Genomic DNA, 26,363 nt, shown 5'->3' with positions numbered 1-26,363 from the left:
CACTGGTCTTTTTTGTGTGCGTGTGTGTACATGTGCACGCATTCATGGATGAATTTATGATTACATATATATTTATTTAAGCAAATGATTTATGAAAAAAAATGATTTTTTTCTCTTCAATTATCTTAGTATCTAGTGCTTTTAAAGGAGCTTCCTGGAGAAGAATATCCTTTGCCAATGGAAGAGGTTGTTGAACTTCTAAAACCACTATCGTAAGAAATTAAAGCCATCTGTTATCTTCACTTTAAATTTATAAGCTAACTGGTATGTTCTGTTATACTTACAAAGTTAAACTTTTTCCACTGCAGCAATGTGTGTTCTTTGTATCGGCGTGACCAGGATGTTTGTAAAACAATCTTAAACCACTTCGTTCCTGTTGTGAGGAACCTATGTCAAGGCAATATGGATGCTGAAAACACAAGGGATGCTCAAGGGCAGTTTCTAACAGTGATTGGAGCATTCTGGTAGGTGCACAGTATTTTGCAGAGTTCTTAATTTTCTTTGCTACTCTGGATACAATTGCAGACTTTGCATTTCTACCTTAGTGACTTGGCCAATCCTTGAATGTAACTATATACAACCTTTAACAATAGTAGAATGTAGCTCCTGTTTTCCTCCTTAATTGTGTGAAGAACTAGTGAACACACTGGCCTTGTCACCATCTGGGTATTTTATGCACAGAGTGTGACGTAACTTTATGACACTGAGGAGCACATGTATGCGATTTAGAACCCACTGACCCACTTGATTGATAAGGACTTCTGAATTGGTATAGAACGTGGTTTTGAAATCTTTGATATAAGAACAAAACTTCACAAATGTTTTCCTTTTAAAGCAAGTTTATGACCTGGTGAGCAGAAGTGTGATAGCCCCTAGATGACGTATAATCATATAAAATTAATAAGATACATTAAAATGAACTCCCTTTTTTTTTTTTTTAAAGATTTTATTTATTTGTCAGAGAGAGCAAGAGAGAGAGCGTGAGCAGGAAGGGAGAGGGAGAAGCAGATTCCCGGCTGAACAGGGAGCGTGATGCGGGGCTTGATCCCAGGACGACCTGAGCCGAAGGCAGATGCTTAACCAACTGAGCCACCTAGGCACCCCTAAAATGAACTCGTTTTCAAACTAACTTCTTTTACGAAAGTTGAGAATATTGACTGGCATATGCCACATGATGAGAATTAAATTTAATATGGAAAGAAATTTTGGAAGGATAAGAATAATTAGAAATTGAATAAGTAATATCCAATGATTTTTTTTTTTTTTTTGACTGTGCTTTTACTGGAATAATTTGGCTTTGAAACACTTACTTTATTTCAGGCACCTAGCAAAGGAGGGGAAATGCACATTCTCTGTAAGAATGGCACTAGTAAAGTGCCTTAAAACTTTGCTTGAGGTGAGTTATTCCACGTTAATTATTAGTAAGGTCTCCAGTGAAATTTCTAAAGTAGCCTTTGTTTGTTTTTGTCAACGGGTGATTTTTCTCTTAGTATTTCATATTTAACACCAGTTGTTCTTTTCCCATAGACCGATCCTTATTCAAAATGGGCTATTCTTAATGTAATGGGAAAAGACTTTCCTGTAAATGAAGTATTTCCACATTTTCTTGCTGATAATCATCATCAAGTGAGCATGTTGGCTGCAGAGTCGATCAACAGGTAAGGGGTCCTGCCTTCACGAAGAGTCTGGGATGCCGCAGCTGGCGATGTCGCGTGACGCCGCCGTGGCTCCCCGGGCGTGGCTCCCCGGCCGTGGCACGAGAGAGAGCCGGCATCGGCCGAGGATCCACTGTACACCTGGCATGGATGCTTTTTCTTAATTCTTTTTTTTTTTTTTTTTTAAAGATTTTATTTATTTATTTGACAGAGCGAGAGATAGCGAGAGCAGGAACACAAGCAGGGGGAGTGGGAGAGGGAGAAGCAGGCTCCCCACTGAGCAGGGAGCCCGATGCGGGGCTCGATCCCAGGACCCTGAGACCATGACCTGAGCTGAAGGCAGATGCTTAACGACTGAGCCACCCAGGCGCCCCTGCTTTCTCTTAATTCTGACAGTCCTATCACTTAGACACTGTTACTGCCTCCAGTTTGTAAATGAAAAGTGGCTTCAAGAGAGAAAGTAACTAGCTCAGTGCCCTGCAGCCAGTAAGTGGTGGAGTTGAATGAGGTGTGTCTGCTCCCACTGACGGGACACATGGAATGTTTGGCTATTACTTCGTATTTTATAGGAGTTTGTAAAATGAAAATGAGCACATTTCACAGTGTGCTAATTACAGTTATGTTCATGTGAGTGAACGTACAATTAGGCATTGGAGTAATCCTGTCCTAGAGACCTGTTCTGTTTGAGTACTTGAAGAAGCAAGATTAATTCCTTAGGACTGCATGTTTCTCAGGTTGTCCATTTGATTTTTAAGATCTAAATTATAACCTATCTCTGCCTTTCCCACCTTCCACTCCCTACAAATAAAGTACCTCTCTCCTTCATTTTTCTCAGTAGCATGTATGGCCACTTGAAATGTTATATTTTAAATGTAACACACCTAGCTTAAATAGAAGCTGCTGGAAGGCATTGGTTTTTTGTCTGTTTTGTTCATTGCTGTGTACTCAGCACCAAAGACAGTTACGGCATGTGGTAGGTGTTCAGTAATCTATAAAATAAGTGAATGTTTGGAAAAGGAACTTACGTTATGCTTTTAAAATCACCAAAATTGAAAATCATTTGGGTAACTTTACTATTCAGATATAAGTAATCAGTAATTAAAGATTGCTATAAAGAAATTGCCCCAGCAGTCACATAAATGTATGTGTTAGATAAACCTAACGTGTGTGCATAGTTTGAATATGCTGACGGTAGTGTTTTCACAAATCGGAATCGTGTCTAATCCCTCAGGTATAGGATGCTTTTCAGGACTTGCATTGTAAGGGTTACTAATGAATGTGAGCTTTACTTCAAGTCCTTAAAAGATGGAAAATACACACCAATGCTAAAGATCTGGGGATATGGAGAACCACAAGTTAAATGTAATAAAGCAGTGCAGTGGTGGCTTTGGAAAACCTCTTTAAGATTTAAAAAATGTATAAATTCAAGAATGACATGAACATAACATCTGTTGGGATTTTTTTGCTTTTTGGTTATTGTTGATATTTAATAGTGGGCTATTGTAAGAGATGTTAGAGAACCTGGAGGAATCAGAGAACACCAAAAAGTATAAAAGCTTTGGTTACTAAAAAAGCAGAAAGGACAAAATTGATCAGAGTTGTCCTTAAATATGATAGGATATTATGCAGAGAGCACTGGTCAGCTCTTTTCCATCACATAAAAAAATTAAATAGATCATCAAGACATAAAGCTATCCACTTTGCAGGACAAGATCACTTTTTTTTTTTTTTTTTTTTTTTTTTTAAGTAGGCTCCTTGCCCAGCATGGACCCCAGCACGGGCTTGAACTCAAGATCTGAGATCAAGACCTGAGCTGAGATCAAGAGTTGGACATTTAACCAACTGAGCCACCCAGGCACCCCTGGGATATCACTTTTTAAAATTAGAGCAGGGGGACAGGAGTCTAAGGCTTGGTGTTTGATCACAGGATAATTTTTCTTTATGGGCTAATTGGAGTTCAGGACTTTTTAAGTTTGGGCTCTAAGCTAAAAGATTTTTTGAGACCCTTTCAGTTCTAGGAGAAAAGGGAGTATATTCTAAAGACCTGATACGAACCAGTGCATCTGAACCTGTTTCAATGGGCTTAGATTTCACTGGGTTTTTTGAAAGAAGGCCCAATATGCTAGTATATCTCACAGTGTGATTTATTTGTGTCCCATAATACGCTTTGGAAAATAATGTTTAAGGTAAAAAATTATTTGACTTTTTTTTTTTTTTTTAAAGGTTATTCCAGGATATGAAACACAGAGGTTCTTCCACATTATTGAAAGCACTTCCTTTGAAGCTTCAGCAAACAGCTTTTGAAAATGCATACTTGAAAGCTCAGGAAGGAATGAGAGAAGTGGTAATTTTAGCAATGCGTAATTGCTTTTATCACATACTTCTTACAAATATGCCATGTGTTACTTTACCAGTGTGGCCTAAGACAGTTTGCGTCCACCAGTTTACTAAAACAACTGTGTGAATTAATTGAAATTGGTTAGAATTAGTCCAATAATGGCAATTTCTTTTGGTTCAACTTATATGTACTGTTTTTTGTGGGGGGAAAAACAAAATTTACTGAGTTTTTGTGGGAGTACAAATGGCTTTCTTTTTTTATTAAAATTTTTTTTAAATCGAAGTGGGGTTAACCTACAGTGTTGTTATATTAGTTTCGGGTGTATAACATTGTGATTCTGTACCTTACTGGTGCCTGTCATGGTAAGTGCGGTCACTGTACAGCATTATTACAGTGTTACTGAGTATATTCTCTATGCTGGGTTTTTCATCTCTGTAACTTACTTATTTTATAGATGGAAGTTTGTACCTCTTAGTCTCCATTCTCTGTTTCACCCATTCCCCCACCCATCTCCCCTTGGACAACTACCAGTTCTCTATATTTAAAGTCTGAATTTTTGTTCATTTGTTTTGTTTCTTAGATTCCACATGTAAGTGAAATCATTTGGTGTTTGTCTTTTTTTGACTTATTTCACTTAGCATAATACCCTGTAGGTCCATCCATGTTGTTGCAAATGTCAAGATCTCGTTTTTTTATGGCTGAGTAATATTCCATCGCTCACACACACACACACACACACACACACCTGCATACATGCCCCCCCCCCACCACATCTTCTGTATCCATTCATTTATCACTGGACACTGGGTTACTTCCATCACTGGGATATTGTAAATATTGCATAGAAGTGCATATATCTTTCAAATTAGTGTTTTTGTTTGAGTAAGTACCCAGTAGTGAAATTATTAGATCATAAGGGATTCCCATTTTCAATTTTTGGAGGCACCTCCGTACTGTTTTCCACAGTGGCTGCCCCAGCTTGCATGCCCAGCAGCAGTACACGAGGCTTTCCTTCCTTCCACGTCCTCCCAGCACTCTTTATTTCTTGTCTTCCTGGTACCAGCCATTCTGACAAGTGTAAGGTGATAGATATCTCACTTCGATTTTGATTTGCATTTCACTGATGATGATGTGTCTGTTGTCCCTCTGTATGTTTTTGGGAAAATGTCTATTTAGGTACTCTGCTCATTTTTTAATCAAATTGTTTTTTGGGTGTTGAGTTGTAGAAGTTCTTTCTAATAAATATTTTGGATGTTAACTCTTTATCAGATATATCATTTGCCAACATCTTCTTGCATTCAGTAGGCTGCCTTTTAGTTTTGTTGATGGTTTCCTTTGGTTTGCAAAAGCTTTTTATTTTGGTGGAGTCCTAATAGTTTATTTTTGCTTTAGTTTTCTTTGTCTGAAGAGACACATTCAGAAAATTGTTGCTAATTTCAGTGTCTAAGAGATTACTGCCTTTGTTTTCTTTTAGAAATTTTACGGTTTCAGGTCTCACATTTAGATGTGTGGTTTTTTTTTTTTAAGATTTTATTTATTAGAGAGAGAGAGAGAAAGCACAACCAGGGGGAGGGAGAGGGAGAAGCAGACTCCCTGCTGAGCAGGGAGCCCGACCCGAGTCTTGATCCCAGGACCCTGGGATCATGACCTGAGCTGAAGGTAGATGCTCAACCGACTGAGCCACCCAGGCACTCCTCACATTTAGATCTTTAATCCATTTTGAGTTTATTTTTGTGTATGGTATAAGAAAGTGGTCCAGTTTTATTTTTTTGGCAGATTTCCCAGCACCATTTATTGAAGATGCTATTTGTTTCCCATTGTATATTCTTGCTTTCTTTGTTGTAGGCTACTTGACCGTATAAATGTGGTCTGGCCTCGTTTTTCTGTTCCATTGATCTATGTGTCTTTCTTTTATGCCAGTACCATACTGTTTTGATTGCTGTAGCTGTGTAGTATATCTTGAAATCTGGGATTGTGATACCTCTGGTTTTGTTCTTTTTAAGACTGTTTTGGCTATTCAGGGTCTTTTCTGGTCCCATATAAATTTTATGAGATTATTCTAGTTTTGTGAAAAATGCTATTGTTATTTTGATAGGAATTGCATTAAATCTATAGATTGCTTTGAACAGTATGGCCATTTTAACAATATTCTTCCGATCTGAGAGCATGATCCATATTTCCATTTTTTTGTGCCATCTTCAATTTCTTTCATCAATATCTTATATTTTCAGGGTATAGGTCTTTCACCTCCTTGGTTAAACTTACTCGTAGGTATTTCGTTCTTTTTGGTATAATAGTAAATGGCATTGTTTTCTTAATTTCTCCTGCTGCTACTTCATTATTAGTGTATAAAAGTGCAACAGAGGGGTGTGCCTGGGTGGCTCAGTCGGTTAAGTGTCTGCCTTTGGCTCCGGTCATGATCTTGGGGTCTTGGAATCAAGCTCTGCATCGGGCTCCTTGCTCAGTGGGGAGACTGCTCCTTCTCCCACTCCCCCTGCTTGTGTTCCCTCTCGCTGTCTCTCTCTCTCTCTCTGTGTCAAATAAATAAATAGAATCTTAAAAAAAAGTACATCAGATTTCTGTGTATAAATTTTGTATCCTGCAACAGTATGCTGAATGCATTTATGAGTTCTAATAGTTTTTAGATAGAGTCTTCAAGATTTTCTATGTGTAGTATCATGTCATCTGTAAATAGAGACAGTTTTACTTCTTCCTTACCAATTTGGATGACTTTTACTTCTTGTCTTATGGCTGCAGCTAGGACTTCCAGTACTGTGTTGAATAAAAATGGCAAGAGTGGACATCCTTTATTTGTTCTTGTTCTTAGAGGAAATGCTTTCAGTTTTTCAGCATTGAGTATAATCTTAGCTGTGGGTTTTTCATAGATGGCTTTATAATGTGGAGGTTTGTTCCTTCTAAGACCTCTTTTTTTAGAGTGTTTATCATGAAGGATGTTGTATTTTGTCAAATGTTTTTTTGCATGTCTTGAGGGGATCATATGGTTCTTATTCTTCCTCTTATTAATATGATGTATCACATTGATTGTGAATATTGAATCATCTTTGCATCCCTGGAATAAATCCCCTTGATTGCAGTGAATGATCTTTTTTGATGTCTTGTTGAATTCAGTTTGGTATTATTTTGTTGAGGATTTTTGCATCTGTGTTCATCAGGGATATTGGGCTGTAGTTCTTTTTCTTTCTTTCTTTCTTTTTTTTTTTTTTTTTTTGGCATCTGTCTGGTATTGGTATCAGGGTAATGCTGGCCTCAGAATAAATTTGGAAGTTTTCCTTTCTCTTCTATTTTTTGCAGTAGTTTGAGAAAAGTAGGTATTATCTCTTTAAATGTTTGGTAGAATTCACATGTGAAGCCATCTGGCCCTGGACTTCTGTTTGTTGGGAGTCTTTTGATGACTGTCTCAATTTCTTTACTAGTAACCTGTTCACATTTTCTGTATCTTCCTGATTCAGTTTTGGGACTGTATGTTTCTAGAAATTTCTCCATTTGTTCTAGGTTGTCCAGTTTGTTGGCATATAGTTTTTCATACTATTCTCCTATAATCCTTTGTCTTTCTGTGCTGCCAGTTGTTATTTCTGCTCTTTTGTTTCTGATTTTATTTGAGTCTTCTTTTTTTTCCCTTGATGAGTCTGGCTAAATAAAGGTTTATCAATTTTGTCGATCTTTTCAAAGAACCAGCCCTTGGTTTCATTGGTCTTTTCTATTTTTTTTTTTTTTTAGTCTCTTTTATTTATTTCCTCTCTAATCTTTCTTATTTCCTTCCTTCTACCAGTTTTGGCCTTTGTTTGTTCTTTTTCTAGTTCCATTTGGTGTAAAGTTAGGTTGCTTATTTGAGATTTTTGTTGTTTTCTTGAGGTATTGCTATAAACTTCCCTCTTAGAACTGCTTTTGCTATGTCCCAAAGATTTTGGATTATTGTGTTTCCATTTTTATTTGTTTCCATATATTTTTTGATTTCCTCTTTGATTTCTTCACTTACCCATTGGTTGTTCGGTGGCATGTTCTTTAGCCTCTGTGTGTTTGCTCAGCAGGGAGCCTGTCTGTCCTAGACATCATTAATAGAAGCATACTGTCCTGGATCTGGGATCCTCTGTCCGTTATAGAGGGCAGCCAGCTTGTTTGGTTCTGAGTAAAAGCAGATTTTTAACTAGGATGTTAAGGAGTCTGTAGATGTGTTTCTCTTGAGGAGCCTGTGGAGGAGCTGACATAGTGGGGGCCTCATAGCGATTTCCAAACGTGCCAGCAATGGCCATTTAGTAAAGGAATTTGGCTCTTTTCCTTGTTCCAGAAAAACAGAAGTAGGGTCAGTGAGTAGCAGAGTTTTCAAAATGTGAAGAGAAACTTTATTTTGTTTTAAAGATTTTATTTTTAAGTCATCTCTACACCCGATGTAGGGCTTGAACCCACAACCCTGAGATCAAGAGTCCCATGCTCCACCGACTGAGCCACCCAGGCCCCCCGAGGAACTTTTATCAATTATAGCCAGTTAAAAAATGTTTACGTCTGTTGGGATATTATAATGATTGGTCATTAAATTAGAAGCATGTATTATTCTGTCTAGTTGCCTAGTTGTCTAGGATTTTATTTTTACTTTTGACAATACATGTGACTATTTTTTAAAGTATAAAGAGCTATCAATAAAGATAGTAAAAGCATCTTAGGATACATACTTGGTCATGGAAAAGGAGCTTATAATCATTCTCACCTTCTTGCAATTTTTTTTTTATTTAAGTTGTTTTAATTCCAGTTAGTTAACCTACAGTGTTACATTAGTTTCAGGTGTTCAATACAGTGATTCAACACTTCCATACATCCCCCGGTGCTCATCATAACAAGTGCCCTCCTTAATACCCATCACCTGTTAACCCATCTTCACACCTCCCCTCTGATAACCATCAGATTGTCCTTCTTGAAAGTTCTTTTTTGTTTTTCTTTAGTGCTTTATACTTCACTGAAAGGCTTGTGAATTCTTTACAAAAGATCTTATCAAAAACAGTTGTCCCTCTACAGAAACTTTGATATTTTCTCAGATCTCTGCCCTTGACTCCATCACTGTGGGATTTAACACTGCTTAATGGCTGCTCATTAAATGTTATAATGGGTAAATATTTTAGACTGATAGTTTTTTGTTTTTTTTTAAGATTTAATTATTTGGCAGACAGCGAGAGAGGAAACACAAGCAGGGGGAGGGGCAGAAAGAGAAGCAGACTCCCCGCTGAGCAGGGAGCCCAATGTGGGGCTGGACCCCAGGACCCTGGGATCATGACCTGAGCTGAAGGCAGATGCTTAGCGACTGAGCCACCCAGGCGCCCCTAGACTGATAGGTTTATTTGTAATGTTTATATATTTACATTATATTATTATTTTTAAAATTCTTTTCAAGTCCCACAGAGCTGAGAACCCTGAACTTTTGGATGAGATTTATAATAGAAAATCTGTTTTACTGATGACGATAGCTGTGATTTTATGCTGTAGCCCAGTCTGTGAAAAACAGGCTTTGTTTGCGTTGTGCAAGTCTGTGAAAGAGAATGGATTAGAACCTCACCTCATTAAAAAGGTACATGTAGATGAATATTTTTCATTATCCTCCTCGGGTAACTTTTAAATAATTTAAAAAGTTAAAGCTTATTTTATTTTTATTTTTATTTTATTATGTTATGTTAATCACCATACATTACATCATTAGTTTTTGATGTAGTGTTCCATGATTCATTGTTTGTGTATAACACCCAGTGCTCCATTCAATACGTGCCCTCCTTAATACCCATCACCGGGCTAATCCATCCCCCCACCCTAAAACTTATTTTAAAGTGGCACTTGTTAAAGACTTGGAGACAGTCTTATTTTTTAGATTGGGAATATTGGGAAGTAGTAACTCTTTAAATAGTATATGTTTATTTGGATGCAGTATCATTTTTTATATTAAGTATTTCACAAAGTATTCTTGAACTAAGCAGGGATGAATGACGTCTCATCCAGACCATGCCCTCTGGAATTGCTTTTATTGAGGAAAACACATGGGACAAAGAGCAATAGCAAGTGTTTTGCCTGATAGATTCTGGGTTACAACCTTGGGATCTAGCAGGGCCAGAAGTCAGATCATAGAGCTGTGAAACTTTTAAGCCGCACGACTAGGGAAGGAACACTGGGGTCCAGTCGTGCAGTTGCATCAGCACGGTGTTGTAGAATGTTCGCCTCTGCCCTGTTCCACCACCTAGCGTTCATGGTTTGGAAAGGTCCAGACCTTTCCATTGTAGATGTTCATGTGATGAACCAGTGATAGATCAGTGGCCTGATAGACCATTCAGCATTCTACCAGCATGGTTTCCATGGAACTGGATAATAGGCCAACCTGTAGGTAATCAGCCTTACACGAGCTAATCTTTCACCTCTCAGTATTAAAATAAGTTTTTTTTTTTTAAGTATACTGCTACACTACCTAATTATTATTTTTTAAAGATTTATTTATCTTAGGGAGGGAGCAGGGGAGGAGTAGCGGGAGAGGGAGAAGAAGAGAATGCCAAGCGGATACCACCTCCCCCCACCCCCCACCCCAACCCCCCCCCCCCCCCGCCCTGAATGCAGAGCCTGACTCGGGGCTCCATCTCATAACCCTGAGATCATGACGGGAGCCAAAATCAAGAGTCGGACACTTAACAGACTGAGCCACCCAGGCGCCCCTACACTACCTAATATTATAAGTGGATTATAGTGGTTGGATTTTTCTCATTTAGATTTAGGACTGAGAAGAATTATTATTTTACTTTAGACCTTCCTTTGAAATGTAATCAAAGGTTGAACATTACACTATATTTTTCCATTTTTATTCATTTAACATTTATTAAGTGTTTTCTGTGTGCCATGCTCAGGGCTAATTATATTAAATATGTGTTTCTCATTTAGTCTCTCTGAAGTCTAGGTACTTTTATTATCCTCTTCTAGATGAGGAAATCAAGCTATAGAATGGTTGAATGATTGCTTCAAAGTTATACTGTAAATAAAAGGATTTAAGGGATTTATTTTTTTCATTGCTTTCTTAAAGCATTGATTTCTTTCTGATTTGTGCAGGTTTTAGAGAAAGTTTCTGAAACTTTTGGATACAGACGTTTAGAAGACTTCATGGCTTCTCATTTGGATTATCTGGTTTTGGAATGGCTTAATCTTCAAGATACTGAACATAGCTTATATTCTTTTCCTTTTATTTTACTAAACTACACAAGTGTTGAGGATTTCTATAGGTAGGTCTACATATGGCACATATGAAATATGTTCATTTTAAATTAGATGGAAATGTTTGGCAGCCCCCCTCCCCCCACCTTACACGCATGTTCATGCGGGCACGGAGCTGGGAGGCTGTGTGGTAGGAGAGGCAGGACTGCTTGTTTGAACTGAAGTGTACTGAAGGGAATCACTAGGCTTAGGATCTGGCCCGGCTGTGCCGGTGATGAGCTGTGTTAGTTTGGGCAAAAGCCATGGAAACACCCCCTGGGCCTTGGTTTTTCAGTCTGTGCAGTAAGGGAATCACATGGGTCTTTAAGGGCTCTTTCAGCTTTAATGTTTGATAATCTTCCCTATGACAAATCAAAGATAAATTGTTCATCGTTGCTGTTGCTTGGCTATGGACCATTTTGTCATTATTTTTATTAGATTTAAAGTCTAATATAAAAATATTTATTTTGCTAACTCCTAACTCTTGAGAAGAAAATTTTGAAAATGGGGAGGTTTGGAACAACTAAATAATGTTTAGATATCAGGATGATGGGAAAACAGTTCATAATTACTCAGTGGCCCTTGTTCTTTCATTTTGGAAATAACGGTATTTACATTAATGGCTTGAATTCGTAAATTTCTTTCACATTTCGTTTTACATAAATGAAATAATTTTGCATCAGTCAGTTATACAGAAGAAATAAATTCAGTTCACACTTTTTTTGATCATAGAATCAGAGTGGTTATTATATTCTCAGATGTTTCCTCCTGTATTTGATTATTTAGAATTTGTTTAACTTCATTTCTCCATTTATAGAATTAGAGTAAGAATGCTTAATGATCTAGATAAAGTGATGCTCTCATGCTTACTAAATAAAGCATTTCATTATTTTAAGAGCTATATTATAAAATTTGACTATGAGAAGTTATATATAACATATATTGCAAAATTTTATATTTTCAGATCATGTTACAAGGTTTTGATCCCACATCTGGTGATTAGAAGTCGTTTCGATGAGGTGAAGTCCATTGCTAATCAGATTGATGAGGATTGGAAAAGTCTTCTAACACACTGCTTTCCAAAGATTCTTGTAAATATTCTTCCTTACTTTGCCTACGAGGGTACAGGAGACAGTGGGATGGCACAGCAGAGGGAGACTGCTACCAAAGTCTATGATATGCTGAAAGATGAAAATTTACTAGGAAAACAGGTATGGCTTCCCTTGTACCTACTTATCCTCTACTTCTTTCTTTCCTTCTTTTTTTTTTTTTTTTTTTTTTAAGTAGGCTCCAGGCCCAGCGTAGCGCTTGAACTCATGACCCCTAGATCAAGGGTAACATGCTCTGCCGACTAAGCCAGCCAGGCTCCCCGTCCTTATCATCCCCAATTCAATGGAGATATAACTTTGTAGTTTTAGGACTATTCATCATTTATGCAGTAAAATTTAATATGTAGTAATCCCTGTCTAGCATAGGCAATCCGTGAATTTTTTTATTGCTGTTGTTATTACGGTGTTCTCTTCTTTTGATTGGCTTTTAAATGAAATGTTTTTGATCAGAAATTAAAAACTTTGGAATAATTTTATTGATTTTTTTTCCTTTAAAATTTTTTTTTTATTATTTCATTTTTTGGGTTGTTTGCAAAAAGGTGGTTTTATTAAAGCATGGAGACAGGTCCCGTGGGCCTAAAGAGCTGCGGCCCCGGGATTGTGAGGAGCAACATGATAGACTTTGGGGCTGGGGAAGTAAAGACAAAGTGAAGTTCCAAAAGGATTTTCATATGCTAAAGAAGACTCACAGGATAGGGGAGGCCTGGCTGTTGTCAAGCTAAGGTTGTTTTTCCCGTAGCAGGGCATTAACATTAAGACAGTTGGGAGTTTCCTGGAGGAATGTTATACTCTGCCTATTTCAAGTATTTGTCATTGGGTGCAGGTTGTAAGGAAATTTAGTTTTATCTCATTTCCTTCTGCCTTTGTTTCCCACATCATTCCCCCTGAACAGTTTTGACCCTTAAATCTTCAAGGTTGCTGAGGGTGGAAGGTCTTATCTTTTATAACTTCTTCCTGCTGAATAGGGGTGTAGAGATGTCCCTACCTATGGGTCAACATTGGTCAGGTGGGGAATATTTTCTTTTAAGATTTTATTTATTTATTTGAGAGAGAGAGAGAGGGCATGAGCAGGGGGAGGGGCAGAGGGAGAGAGAGAATCTCAAGTAGACTCCCTGCTGAGCAGGGTCCCATGTGGGGCTCCATCTCACAACCCTGAGATCATGACCTAAGCTGAAATGAAGAGTCTGACACGTAACTTACTGAGCCACCAGGCGCCCCAGGAACCAGCAATGTTTCAAACAAGAGTTTGAGTTACAAAAACCATCCATGTTACTAACTCTTGTTCAGTTTGAATGCAGCTTTTTAGTTAATTCTGGAAATTCTACCAGTTTTAGTTTTAGGATCTTAAAGATACCAAAACCTGTATTTGTCAAAAGCCCTTTTTATGAATCTCCTTGAAGATGAGACATGTGTCGCAAGAGAGTAAGAATTGACTGTAAATGAGAAAAGACTCCAAAATGGACATGGTTAAAGATCTGATGATAGGTTACAATATAGCTGCAAGGACATCCGGTTATTTCTGTGAAACATAACACTTTAATAATTAGAGCATGAAGTGATGACCTTATTACCAAAACTTCAGGAATTACATGTATTCTCTAGAATAGTTGCAGCATTTACCCAAACATAATCTAGGGTTTACCAGTGTTTGACCGTGCTTCCAGAGTAGTCTAACATACAAATAAAAAGGCCTAATGAGTCAGAGACTCCATTTACAATTTAAATCCGGAGAAGTTTGTTTAAAAAACCTTAGAAAATTATAAAACACGAGCCTGAATAGTGGATTACAGATCATTACAAAACTCAAAATGTAATTATTTATTTAACCAAAGTGGCAGAAAGAGATTCCAAAGGCAAATATGTAGGGTTATATAGTTGTTAGCAAAACTTGGCTCCTTTAATATTAAAAGTTTTTGTTTGTTTGTTTGTTTTTTGTTTTTTTAAAGATTTTATTTATTTGACAGAGAGAGACACAGCGAGAGCAGGAACACAAGCAGTGGGAGTGGGAGAGGGAGAGGCAGGCTTCCCGCCGAGCAGGGAGCCCGATGCGGGACTCGATCCCGGGACCCCGGGATCATGACCTGAGCCGAAGGCAGACGCCCAACGACTGAGCCACCCAGGCGCCCCAATATTTAAAGTTTTAACGGTGTGATGAAAGACTTGATAAAGACAAAACATAGAAACCGGTTCTCAGGGCAGACAAAAGAAAAAAACCTTTGTTTACATTTTCTTATCAAGTGCAAACTAGCAATTCAAGAAAACTATCTTTGAACAGAGAAAAAAGCAAAACTTCAGTCTTACACCAGTGTACTTTTAATATCCATTCGTTTCAACTTTAGTCCTGACAGCATATAAAATTCTTTTCCAAAAATTTCCCCTCATAAACCTTTTACAGCTTTTTCATTCAAAGCTGTTTCCCTTATTTCTATCAGTTTTAATTACATTTAGCAGAAATATTTTAACTCTTAGAAACCTTGGTCTCCAGTGAAAACTACATTAGAAACCAATTGTGAATGTCACACCAGATACCTTTAGATGGTAAATTTATGAGTCTATTAAACACAAAGCGTGTTTTCAAACACTCAAATAGTCTTCGTTTCTCTGCAATAAGAAGCCAAAGCACAAACATGCCTTCAGTAATCAATGCTTTAGTATCTTATTTCATTTGAAAAAGACCTAGATGTCCAATGAATTCAGTGCCATTTATTATCCAAGCAAAACTTTAAAGTCGTAGGTTACCAAAGAGTGTCTTAACAATTACCCATGAAAACTTTGAGACAGAAAATTAATCATCATTTTAAGTCATCCTTTTGCTAAAAAATTGCAACAGAGATAATAATGAACTTATTTGACCTTTAGCAAACCTAGATAAAAGTGTCATATTTAATGCTGATAACTCTAAAGATGTGTCTATCTTAATTAAACCAACAAACTTAAATTAGTTTAAATACCGAATATATTCCGCCTGCGTCCACTTGAAAGTCGATCAGTTTGTTCCCCCTTAAAATTTATTTTAATTGGCAGTAATAAATGAATGCAAACCGGATGTTAAATTCAAGCAGTACTGAACAGTGTATAGAAAGTGTTCCTCTTTACTTTTCGAGAAGTATGATCTCAAGTTCCGATGCCCCGCTCTTTCTTTTTTCTATGAGACTGACTACATGTAATATAATTTACTTATGAATCATGTTCATTGTTTATCAGTCTTCTCTGCTAAAGTACTCTGAAGGTAGGATTTTTTTTTTCCTTTTTGCCGGTGTATCCTGGCTTCCTAGTATGTAGTGAATACTCATTATTTGATAAAAGATGGAGTCAAGTAAAAAAGAATCTAACAACTTCTGTTTGTTTTATAGTAATTTAGATACATCCAAAATTATTTGAGGGAACTTAAAACACATAGATAAACTTTTTTTTAACGTAAAAGAAATTAGTTACTCTCAAGTTTTGTTTTGTTTTGTTTTTTTAAATGTAAGTAAGGGATGACTAACCAAGTAGGCTAATGTTAAAATTACGATTGGATGAACTTGAAAGAGACTTTTTTTGTTTGCCCGGTTACTGTATTGAACCAAGAAATGGAACATAGAGTTTCTTACTTGCCTCGGTGGACCACTGCCAGTTGGAGCTAGTTCTAAGTCACTATGGAGGCAAATGAGGAGATCCTTTCTCAAAACACAGTTGAAACAGAATGTTGGCGCTCCAAAGGTTATGGAATCTATGAAAGACCCTGCTTTTATCCTCTTCCAGCCATCTCCCTGTTTCTAAGCAGGCCTAATCTTACTACTTTTTAAAATGTATTCAAACTAGGGACCCCTGGGTGGCTCATCGGTTAAGTGTCTGCCTTAGGCTCAGGTCGTGATCTCGGGGTCCTGGGATCGAGTCCTACATCAGGCTCCCTGCTCAATGGGGAGTATGCGTCTCCCTCTCCCTCTGCCTGCCACTCTGCTTGCTTGTGCTTTCTCTCTCTGACAAATAAATAAAATCTTTAAAAATAAAATGTTAAAAAAAACCAAACATGTTCAAACTAGAAGAGAGCAGTGTGCAGAGTCAGAGTAAGTCTAGGAGGGGAAAATAATTACATTGAGGCCTGACTGAAACATCAGTGTCAAGAATGGAGAGAGGCAAACTTGAATAATAATTTCTTAGCTTCTTGGTTAAAGACCTAAATTCTTGTTAGTCTCAATTCCAGTTGGCATTAAGTTGTTATAAGTTTGTTTTTTCTTTGGTTCTCTAGTATACACTTTCTCTGAATCAATCTTCTAAGATTCTTTCCCCGTGCATAAGGGTTGGTACAATTATTATTAGTCTCTGAGCCTCTAAAATCTGTCATTTGTCTGTCAAAAGCCTGAAATATTAACAGTTAGAACATTGGTTAGCTGTACCTAGACATCTGCATAATTTATATGTCCCTTAGATAAACATTACAGATCTTGCTTATTGTAGAATGATACAAAACTCATGAAGCCACTTGTCATTCTTTGTGTAAGGAAATTCATTAATGTTTCCTCTGATATTAAACAGACACGGCCAGTTTATCCTTCCTTATCCCAGATATACTTTGAAATGAGGTTGGATTCCTAAAAGGGCTGAAACCCTTGGAAATGATGACCTGAATGACTGATGTGTAAGCGTGAGGGAAAGACTAGGATCTTTACATTCGATTTCTTTCTTGTCACATTTTAAACTGTTTCTGTTGTGAGGAAGTGTGTTTTCAAATCTTATGCACCAAGTAAATCAGCCATTTACCTTTTAGTTTAGAGCACTGTAATTCCTTACTTGGAGAGCTAATAAACCACCTTTATCTCCACGATTGTCGTTTATTTGGGTGAGGTATAGTGGAGCAGACCGATTCTTTATAGTTAGAGAATATCTGTTCTCTGTGAGGCCGTGGGTACAGGAAGTGGATCAATGAAGAACCTGCTCCTGTCGGGGAGGATTTCAGTTTACTGTTGAGGACAGCAGATGTGGGTAGCAGTGAAGCTCCAAATTTGGGATATCAGCCAAGTAGGAATCTGGGCAAAAGTCATGCAGGCAAAGTCACTGGCAATTCTTACTAGTAAAGTATTGTTAAGTGAGATAGATTTTCCAAATAAGTCAAGAGTAAAATGCAGATTGAGAAGCAGTGTAGCTCAGTGGGGAATTTGGTTAGCTGGAAAATCACTAGGTTGAGGAATTCAGTGCTGCACCTGAAGCCTTAGTCAATTAAAATGATTCTTTAAAATTATTTTTTTTAAGATTTTATTTATTTGAGAGAGAGTGAGTGAGAATGAGCACAAGCCAGGGGGAGAGGGAGAGGGAGAAGCAGACTCCCCGCTGAGCAGGGAGCCCGACGCAGGGACTCGATCCCAGGACCCTGGGATCATGACCTGAGCCGAAAGCAGACACTTAACTGACAGGCGCCCCTGATTCTTTAAAATTAAACAAGAGTCAGATTAAGGGAGTCTTGTTTGGTATCATTTCCTTACCAGCCTCTCAGGCTACAGGTCGGTTGCATAGCAGAAAGTTAGCTGTATGTCTTGCACATCTTAGGTCTTTGGTTATCTATTTCATCAATTTTGGAAATGATGCAATAACTTTAGTCCCTTGAACTGTCTTAAAGGTCACAGACATAAAAACTTAACTGTTATTTTATTTATTTTTTTAAAGATATTTATTTATTTGACAGAGAGAGACACAGTGAGAGAGGGAACACAAGCAGGAGGAGTGGGAGAGGGAGAAGCGGGCTTCCCCCGAGCAGGGAGCCCGATGTGGGGCTCGATCCCAGGACCCTGGGATCATGACCTGAGCCGAAGGCAGACGCTTAACGGCAGCCACCCAGGCGCCCCAAAACTTAAATGTTATTTTAATTTTGTATCCTTACAGATTGATCATTTATTCCTTACTAATTTACCAGAGATTGTTGTGGAGTTATTGATGACATTACATGAACCAGCAACTTCTGGTGCCAGCCAAAGCACGGACCTCTGTGACTTTTCAGGGTATGGATATTTTAAACTTAGAGAATTCTCTGCAATTTCAGAATTTCCTTGGGAATTTGATTGGTTGACACCTTCAAATGTCTGTTTCAGTTTTTAGGCACATACTGTTTCTTGTGTGAGCTACTGGAAAGCATCCTTTAGTTACAGTGTGCCCTACTATGCTAGCTGTATGAAAAAGTAATAATATCTACCAAAGTATTTTCACTTTATAATTTCATTTGATACAAAGAGTGTCTGATTGCCAGTCTCAGAATATTAGTGTGTTTACAGTAGTAACATAGAGCTTTAATTAAGACCCGAAGTGATACAAGGCTCATTTGTAGAATTGCCATTAACTTCATAAAAGATTTTTCTTTTTTTTTTTTTAAGATTTTATTTATTTATTTGATACAGAGAGAGAGAGCACAAGTAGGCAGAGCGGCAGGGAGAGGGAGAAGCAGGCTTCCCGCTGAGCAGGGAGCCCGACGCAGGGACTCGATCCCAGGACCCTGGGATCATGACCTGAGCCGAAGGCAGACGCTTAAGGACTGAGCCACCCAGGCACCCCCTTCATAAAAGATTTCTTAAGCACATCACTTAAAATTAAGTAATAGAGGGTAAAGGTATTTAGATATTCTGACTGATAATGTGTAGAATGTGATAAGTCATTTGTGATTTTATTGAAAGCCTAGTTTTTCATTGGGAAAGTAATTTTAGAACGTGGGGTTATTAATCTAAATTTTCTTTCTGAAACTTTATGGTTTCTGAAACTTGACTTCAACAGAATCTTTTTTTTTTTTTTCTTAATAATTTTGTTCTGAAAATGATGACTGCTTTTTTTCCCTATAACTCTCAGGGATTTGGATCCTGCTCCTAATCCACCTCATTTTCCATCACATGTGATTAAAGCAACATTTGCCTATATCAGCAACTGCCATAAAACCAAGCTTAAAAGCATTTTAGAAATTCTTTCCAAAAGCCCTGTAAGTACACATTACTATTATAATAACTGAAGAGAGACTTCCTTCTTTTTCAGCTAGAAAATCTGTGTAAGTACATCTTAAAAAGAACGAAAATTAAAGGGAAAACTCGTCTGAATAAATTAAAAAGAAAAACACTCATTTATAAGTTTATATCTTGGTATTTTACTTGTAGATATTAATTGAAATATGTCATGTATGAGGCCTGAATTTCATGGTACTTTAGTCATATATTGGCTTAGGGAGTATATATTTTTTAAAATTACTGTTTGCTATCTGAAAACTAGATAAATTGACAACAGTTTAAGATACTAATTTTCTTAATGTAATATTTGCCTTTGATATTACACCAAAACAAAATTCTGTAATTTGTTGTTTTGAATATAAAACAGATTTATTATAGTTGAGTATACATGATTCGATAAGTTTTTTATGAAATGTCTTTATTTTCTAGGATTCCTATCAGAAAATTCTTCTAGCCATATGTGAGCAAGCCGCTGAGACAAATAATGTTTATAAAAAGCACAGAATTCTTAAAATATATCACCTGTTTGTTACTTTATTACTGAAAGATATTAAAAGTGCCTTAGGAGGAGCTTGGGCCTTTGTCCTTCGAGATGTTATCTATACTTTGATTCATTATATCAACAAAAGGTACGTAATATATTTAGACTAATATATAAGTTGTTTTTTCTACCTTATCTTAATTGAAAACTTAGATAATTTCAAGAGGTAGAAGCAAGAGTATTGCTTTCTTATTTTTGCTTTTTAATATGTATCTACCCAGTATTTTTTTTTTTTTTTTTTTAAAGATTTTATTTATTTATTTGAGAGAGAGAGAATGAGAGACAGAGAGCATGAGAGGGGTTAGGGTCAGAGGGAGAAGCAGACCCCCTGCCGAGCAGGGAGCCCGATGCGGGACTCGATCCAGGGACTCCAGGATCATGACCTGAGCCGAAGGCAGTCGCTTAACCAACTGAGCCACCCAGGCGCCCTCTACCCAGTATTTTTTAAAAATTGCATTACCTATTTCTCCAACTCTAGAAATACTAAGTACTAGGGGTCTTCAACATTTTAAAATTAGTGAATTTTAGATGGCTTGAAATATATATGTCACGATAGCAGTTCTGGTCACCTGTATATGGGGAGGGTGGTGTTTCTCACACACACATGCAAAGAATCCTCCAGACACCAGCTGGGTGTCCTACAATTCAACTCATATATAGTTGATTAGTGTCAGATCCCACAACTGAGGGCTCAGTCCTGCAAGACTGCCTGCCCCTCCTTCCCTTCAGATGCCAGTCACTAGCCCAGATTATCACCTGTGCTTCTGACCAGCCCCCTCTACCCTGCAGGTTCCAAGGACCCTGTTCCTTGAGTTTGATTAATTTGCTAAACTCAGGAAATTCATAGAACTCAGGAAACCTGTTTACTGACTAATTAACCAGTTTATTATAAAAGGATATAGCTCAGGCACAGCCAGATGGAAGGGATGTATTGGGAAAGGGGATGGAGCTTCCCTGCCCTCTCCAAGAGCACCACTTTCCCCACATCTGCATGTGTTCACCAACCTGGAAGCTCCCACAGCTGGTCCTTTTGGGTTTTTATGGAGGCCTCATTACAGAGACATGATTGATTACATCACTGGCTGTTGGGTATTGATACAATCTCCATCCCTTCCCCCCTCCCCAGAGATTGGAGGAGTGTGACTGATAATTCCAACCCTCTAATCACAAGGTTGGTTCTCTAGGCAACCAGCCCCCATCCTCAGGTGACCTAGGTGCTTTCAGAAGATAGAGACATTTTTATTTCCCTCATCACTGGTGTTCCTAGAGTTTTAGGAGCTTTGTGCCAGAAATAGGGATGAAGACCATATATCTATTTCTTATTATAAATCACAGTATACTGTAGATTTGGGGTGTATATTCAGTTTAAGCATCTTTATTCCTTTCCATTGATTTTGATGATGTTTCTGTTACTTGTTTTCTGATTACTATATAACATTGCCTTCAAATGTGAGTTCTTCAAAGCACACAAAGAATATCTTTTTCCATTTTGTTTTGTCATATTTTTATTAATATCCTATAATTTTTATTTTAATTTAAATCATGTGAATATAGTTATTCAGTCTTTATTTTCATTCACTTAATTTTTTTAAATGATTTTATTTATTTGAGAGAAAAAGCAGGAGAGAGAGAGCGAGCGGGGGCGGGAGCAGAGGGAGAGGGAGAAGCAGGCTCTCCACTGAGCAGGGAGCCCGATGCAGGACTCGATCCTAGGACCCCGGGATCATGACCTGATCTGAAGGCAGACGCTTCACTGATGAGCCACCCAGGTGTCCCACATTCACTGAATTTTTTTAAAAGTTTCTGTATTATGGTAAAATATATAACATAAAATTTGTTATTTTAACCATTTTAAGTGTCCAGTTCAGTGATACTAATTATGTTCACAGTGTTGCACAACCATCACCATTATCTGTTTCCAGAACTTTCTCATTACCTCAGACAGAACCATTATACATATTAAACAATAACTCCACATTTCCCCTTTCCTCCAGCTCCTGATAACTTGTAATCTATCTCTTGTCTCTATGAATTTGCTTATTCTAGATATTTTATATAAGTGGAATTATAAAATATTTGTTGTTTTGTGTCTGGCTTGTTTCACTCGGCATAATGTCTTCAAGGTTCATCCTGCGTACATGAATCATGTATCAGAACTTCATTCTTATTTATGGCTGAATAATATTCCATTATATATATATATATATATATATATATATATATATATATATATATATATACACACACACTACAATCTATTCACTGTTGATGAACACTTGTGTTTCCATCTTTGGCTATTGTGGATAAGGCTGCAGTGCACATAGGTTTATGGGTATGTGTTTGAGTGTTTTCAGTTCTTTGGGGAATATACCTAGGAGTGGCCTTGGTGGGTCCTTTAATCATCTTATGTTTAACTCTTTGAAGAACTGCTAAACTGTTTTCCACAGCAGCTGCACCATTTCATATTTTTCCTGCAATGCACAAAAGTCCCAATTTTCTCAGATCCTTACCTATGCTTGTTATTTTCTGTTTTGTTTTTAATTTTTATTATTATAGCCATCCTAATGGATGTGAAGTGGTATCTCATTGTGGTTTTGTTTTTGCATTTCCCTAATGACTAATGCTGTTGAACATCTTTTCTTCTGCTTATTAACCATTTGTATACATTCTTGGAAGAATATGTATTCAAGTTCTTTGCTCATTTTTTTAATTGGGTTGTCTTTTTGCTGTTAAGCTGTAGGAGTTCTTTATACATTCTCAATATTGAGCTCTTATTATATGATTTGCAAATATAGTCTGGATATTGAATTAGTATGTATGATTTGCAAGTAGTTTATCCCATTCTGTACATTGTCTTTTCACTTTCCTGATAATGTCTTTTGATGCACAAAAATTTTTAATTTTGATGAAGTCTGATTTATCTGTTTTTTTCTTTTATTCCTCAAGCTTTTGGTGATTTATAAAAGAATCCATTGTCAACTCCAAGCTCATGAAGATTTACCACTATGTTTTATTCTAAGAGTTTTATAGTTTTAGCTCTTCTGTTTAGGTTGTTGATCCATTTTAATTTTTACATATGGTGTGAGGTAGGGGTTCAGCTTCATTCTTGGGCATGTAGAAATCTAGTTGTTCTATTACCACTTGTTGAAGAGACAATTCTTTCCCCATTGAATGGACTTGGCACCCGTGTCAAAAATCATTTGGCCATTGATGTGTGGATGTATTTATGGATTCTCCATTCTGTACCCTTGGTTTGCCCTTACGCCAGACCACACTGTTTTGACCACTATGGCTTCGTAGTAAGTTTTGAAATCTGGAAGTGGGTATCCTCCAATTTTGTTCTTCTTTTTCAAGATCGTCTTAGCTATTTGGGGCGCCTTGCAATTCCCCTATGAATTTAATGACCAGCTTTTCTGCTTACGCAAAAAAGACTATTGGAATTTTGAATAAAATTGCATTGAATATGTGATCATTTAGATAGTATTGACATCTCAACAATTTGTCTTCCAGTCCATGAACATGGGGTGTCTTTCCATTTATTTGGACTTCATTTCTTTTATCCTTGCTTTTACAGTTTTCAGTGTACAAGATTTTTGTATTTTAGGTTAAATTTATTCCCAGGTATTTAATTCTTTCAGATGCTATTGTAAATGGAATTGGTTTCTTAGTTTCCATTTTAGATTGTTGTTGCTGGTGTATGGAAATACAATTGATTTTCGTGTGCTGATCTTGTGACCTGCAGTTTTGCTAATTTATTTGTTACTAGTAGATTTCTTGTGGATTCTTTGGGAGTTTATATGTGTATAGAATCATGTCATCTATGATATAGTTTTACTTCTTTTTTTCTGATTTTGATGCCTTTTAGTTCTTGTCTAATTACTTGGCTAGAAGTTCAATACAGTGTTGAATAGCAGGGGTGAAAGTGGGCATCTTTATCTTGTTCCTGATCTTAGTGGGAAAGCTTCCGTTCTTTCAACATTGATTATGTTGTTACCTGGGGGTTTTTCATAAATTATCTTTATTGTGTTGGGTAAGGTTCTATGTACTCATGTTTTTCTGACTTTTTTTATCATGAAAGGAGATTGAATTTTGTCAGATGCCTTTGCTGTGTTTATTGAAATGATCATGTATTTCCCTTCATCTTATTAATGTGATGTGTTACATGGATTGATTTTCTTATATTGGCCCACTCCTGTGTTCCTGGGATAAATCCTACTTGCTCATGGTATATAATACTTTTAATAAGCTCTTACATTCAGTTCGCTCGTACTTTTTTGAGGAGTTTTAAATCTATATTCCTTTTTTTTTTTCAAGATTTTATTTATTTGACAGAGACAAGTGTGCACAAGTAGGGGGAGCTGCAGAGGGAAAGGGAGAAGCAGGGAGCTGGATGCAGGGCTTGATCCCGGGACCCTGGGATCATGACCTGAGCCAAAGGCAGACACTTAACTGACCTAGCCACCCAGGCACCCTTAAATCTATATTCCTAAGAGGCATTGAGTATTATAATTTTCCTATGGTATATTTATTTTCTTTGGTATTAGAGCACTCTGGCCTCCTAGAATGAGTTAGGAAATATTCCCTACAATTCTGTTTCTTGGAAGAGTTTGAGATAGACTGCTGTTAATTCTTTTTTTTTTTTTAAAAGATTTTATTTGACAGACAGAGACACAACGAGAGAGGGAACACAAGCGGGGGAGTGGGAGAGGGAGAAGCAGGCTTCCCACTGAGCAGGGAGCCCGATGCGGGGCTCGATCCCAGGACCCTGGGATCATGACCTGAGCCGCAGGCAGACGCTTAACAACTGAGCCACCCAGGCGCCCCGACTGCTGTTAATTCTTAAGCATGTGTTTGGTAGTGTTTTTCTAGTCTCTCCCCCTACCCCCCAGTCTTCTTTTTTTTTTTTTTTTTAAAGATTTTATTTATTTATTTGAGAGAGAGAGAATGAGAGACAGAGAGCATGAGAGGGAGGAGGGTCAGAGGGAGAAGCAGACTCCCTGTCGAGCAGGGAGCCCGATGCGGGACTCGATCCCGGGACTCCAGGATCATGACCTGAGCCGAAGGCAGTTGCTTAACCAACTGAGCCACCCAGGCGCCCCCCCAGTCTTCTTTTTTTAATGTAGGTGGTTACTGCTACGTATTTTCCTCTCAGTGCTTCCTTTGCTGCATTCATAAATTTGGGTACGCTGTGCTTCTGTTTTCATTTGTCTCTAAGCTCTTCTAGCATATTTAAGACAGTTGTTTGAAGTCTTTGCCTAGTAATTCCACTCTCTGAGCTTCCTCACGAACTGTTTCGGCCAGTATATTTTATTTCTTTAAATGGGCTCTCCTTTCCTACTTCCTATTTCTTTGTATGCCTTGTGATTTTTTTGTTGAAATAATGGATTTTTTTCACCTGAAAAATTTTTTTAATTAAAAATTTATTTTGTTACATTGGTTTCAGGTGTATAATGTAATGATTCAACAATTTTATACATTACTTATCACAATAAGCGTCCTCACAATCCCCTTTATCTATTTCACCCATCCCCCTACCCACCTCCCCTTTGGCAGGCACCAGTTTGTTCTGTGTAGTTAAGAGTCTTTTTGTTTGTCTCTTTTTTCTTTGTTTTGTTTCTTAAATTCCACAAATGAGTGAAATCATACGGTATTTGTCTTTCACTTATTTCACTTAGCATAATACCCTCTAGGTCCATCCATGTTTTCACAAATGGCATGATCTCATTGTTTTTTTTTTTTATGGCTGAATAATATTCCACTGTATATATACACTACATCTTGTTTACATATTCACCCATCGCTGGACACGTGGGCTGCTTCCATACCATGGCTACTCTGAAAAATGCTGCTGTAAACATAGGGTGCACATATCTTTTTGAATTAGTGTTTTCATCTTCTTTGGGTAAATATCCAGTGATGGAATTATTGGATCATATGGTAATTCTATTTTTAACTCTTTTTGAGGAACCTCCAGACCGTTTTCCATAGCGGCTGTACTAGTTTGCATTCCCAGTTTGCCACAGTGCATGAGGGTTCCTTTTTCTCCACATCCTCTCCAACACCTCTTATTTCTTGTCTTTTTGATTCTGGCCATTCTGACAGGTGTGAGGTGGTATCTCATTGTGGTTTTGATTTGCATTTCCCTGATGATGAGTGATGTTGAACATCTTTTCATGTGTCTTTTGGGCATTTGTCTTTTCTTCTTTGGGGAAAATGTCTATTCAAGTACTCTGCCCATTTCTTAATCAGATTATTTTTTAATTGTTGAGTTGTGTAAATTCTTTATATATTTTGTATATTAACTCTTATCAGATAGGACATTTGAAGATATCTTATATCTTGCCCTGTTATTTTGTTGAGGGTTTCGTTTGCTGTGCAAAAGCTTTTTATTTTGATGTAGTCCCAGTAGTTTTTTGTGTGGGTTTTTTTTGTTTTGTTTTTTGCTTTTGTTTCCCTTGCCTGAGGCATATCTAGAAAAATGTTTCTTTGGCTGAGATCAAAGAAATTACTGTCTGTGTTTTCTTCTGGGAGTTC

General features: G+C 37.4%; 1 protein-coding gene across 10 annotated transcripts in view; it reads left to right on the top strand.

The window, feature by feature from the left end:
- The window catches only part of ATM (ATM serine/threonine kinase), a 126,370-nt gene that overhangs the window by 45,739 nt on the left and 54,268 nt on the right, over positions 1–26,363 (top strand). For all 10 annotated transcript variants that reach the window (XR_013442628.1, XM_078059043.1, XM_078059044.1 and 7 more), the window contains 11 exons: positions 130–212; positions 309–464; positions 1,321–1,396; positions 1,528–1,658; positions 3,879–3,999; positions 9,395–9,568; positions 11,080–11,249; positions 12,185–12,431; positions 18,189–18,304; positions 19,140–19,266; positions 19,718–19,917. Coding sequence is in view for 9 of the 10 variants with exons in the window: in XM_078059043.1 (XP_077915169.1) it covers positions 130–212; positions 309–464; positions 1,321–1,396; positions 1,528–1,658; positions 3,879–3,999; positions 9,395–9,568; positions 11,080–11,249; positions 12,185–12,431; positions 18,189–18,304; positions 19,140–19,266; positions 19,718–19,917 (1,601 nt within the window). In the remaining variant the exon portion in view is untranslated. The remainder of the gene's footprint in view (positions 1–129; positions 213–308; positions 465–1,320; positions 1,397–1,527; positions 1,659–3,878; positions 4,000–9,394; positions 9,569–11,079; positions 11,250–12,184; positions 12,432–18,188; positions 18,305–19,139; positions 19,267–19,717; positions 19,918–26,363) is intronic.

Source organism: Halichoerus grypus, chromosome 11, assembly GCF_964656455.1.
Source record: "Halichoerus grypus chromosome 11, mHalGry1.hap1.1, whole genome shotgun sequence".
Lineage (NCBI taxonomy): Eukaryota > Metazoa > Chordata > Mammalia > Carnivora > Phocidae > Halichoerus > Halichoerus grypus.
Note: the sequence above shows the minus strand (reverse complement) of the source record. Positions and strands in the feature narration are given on the sequence as shown.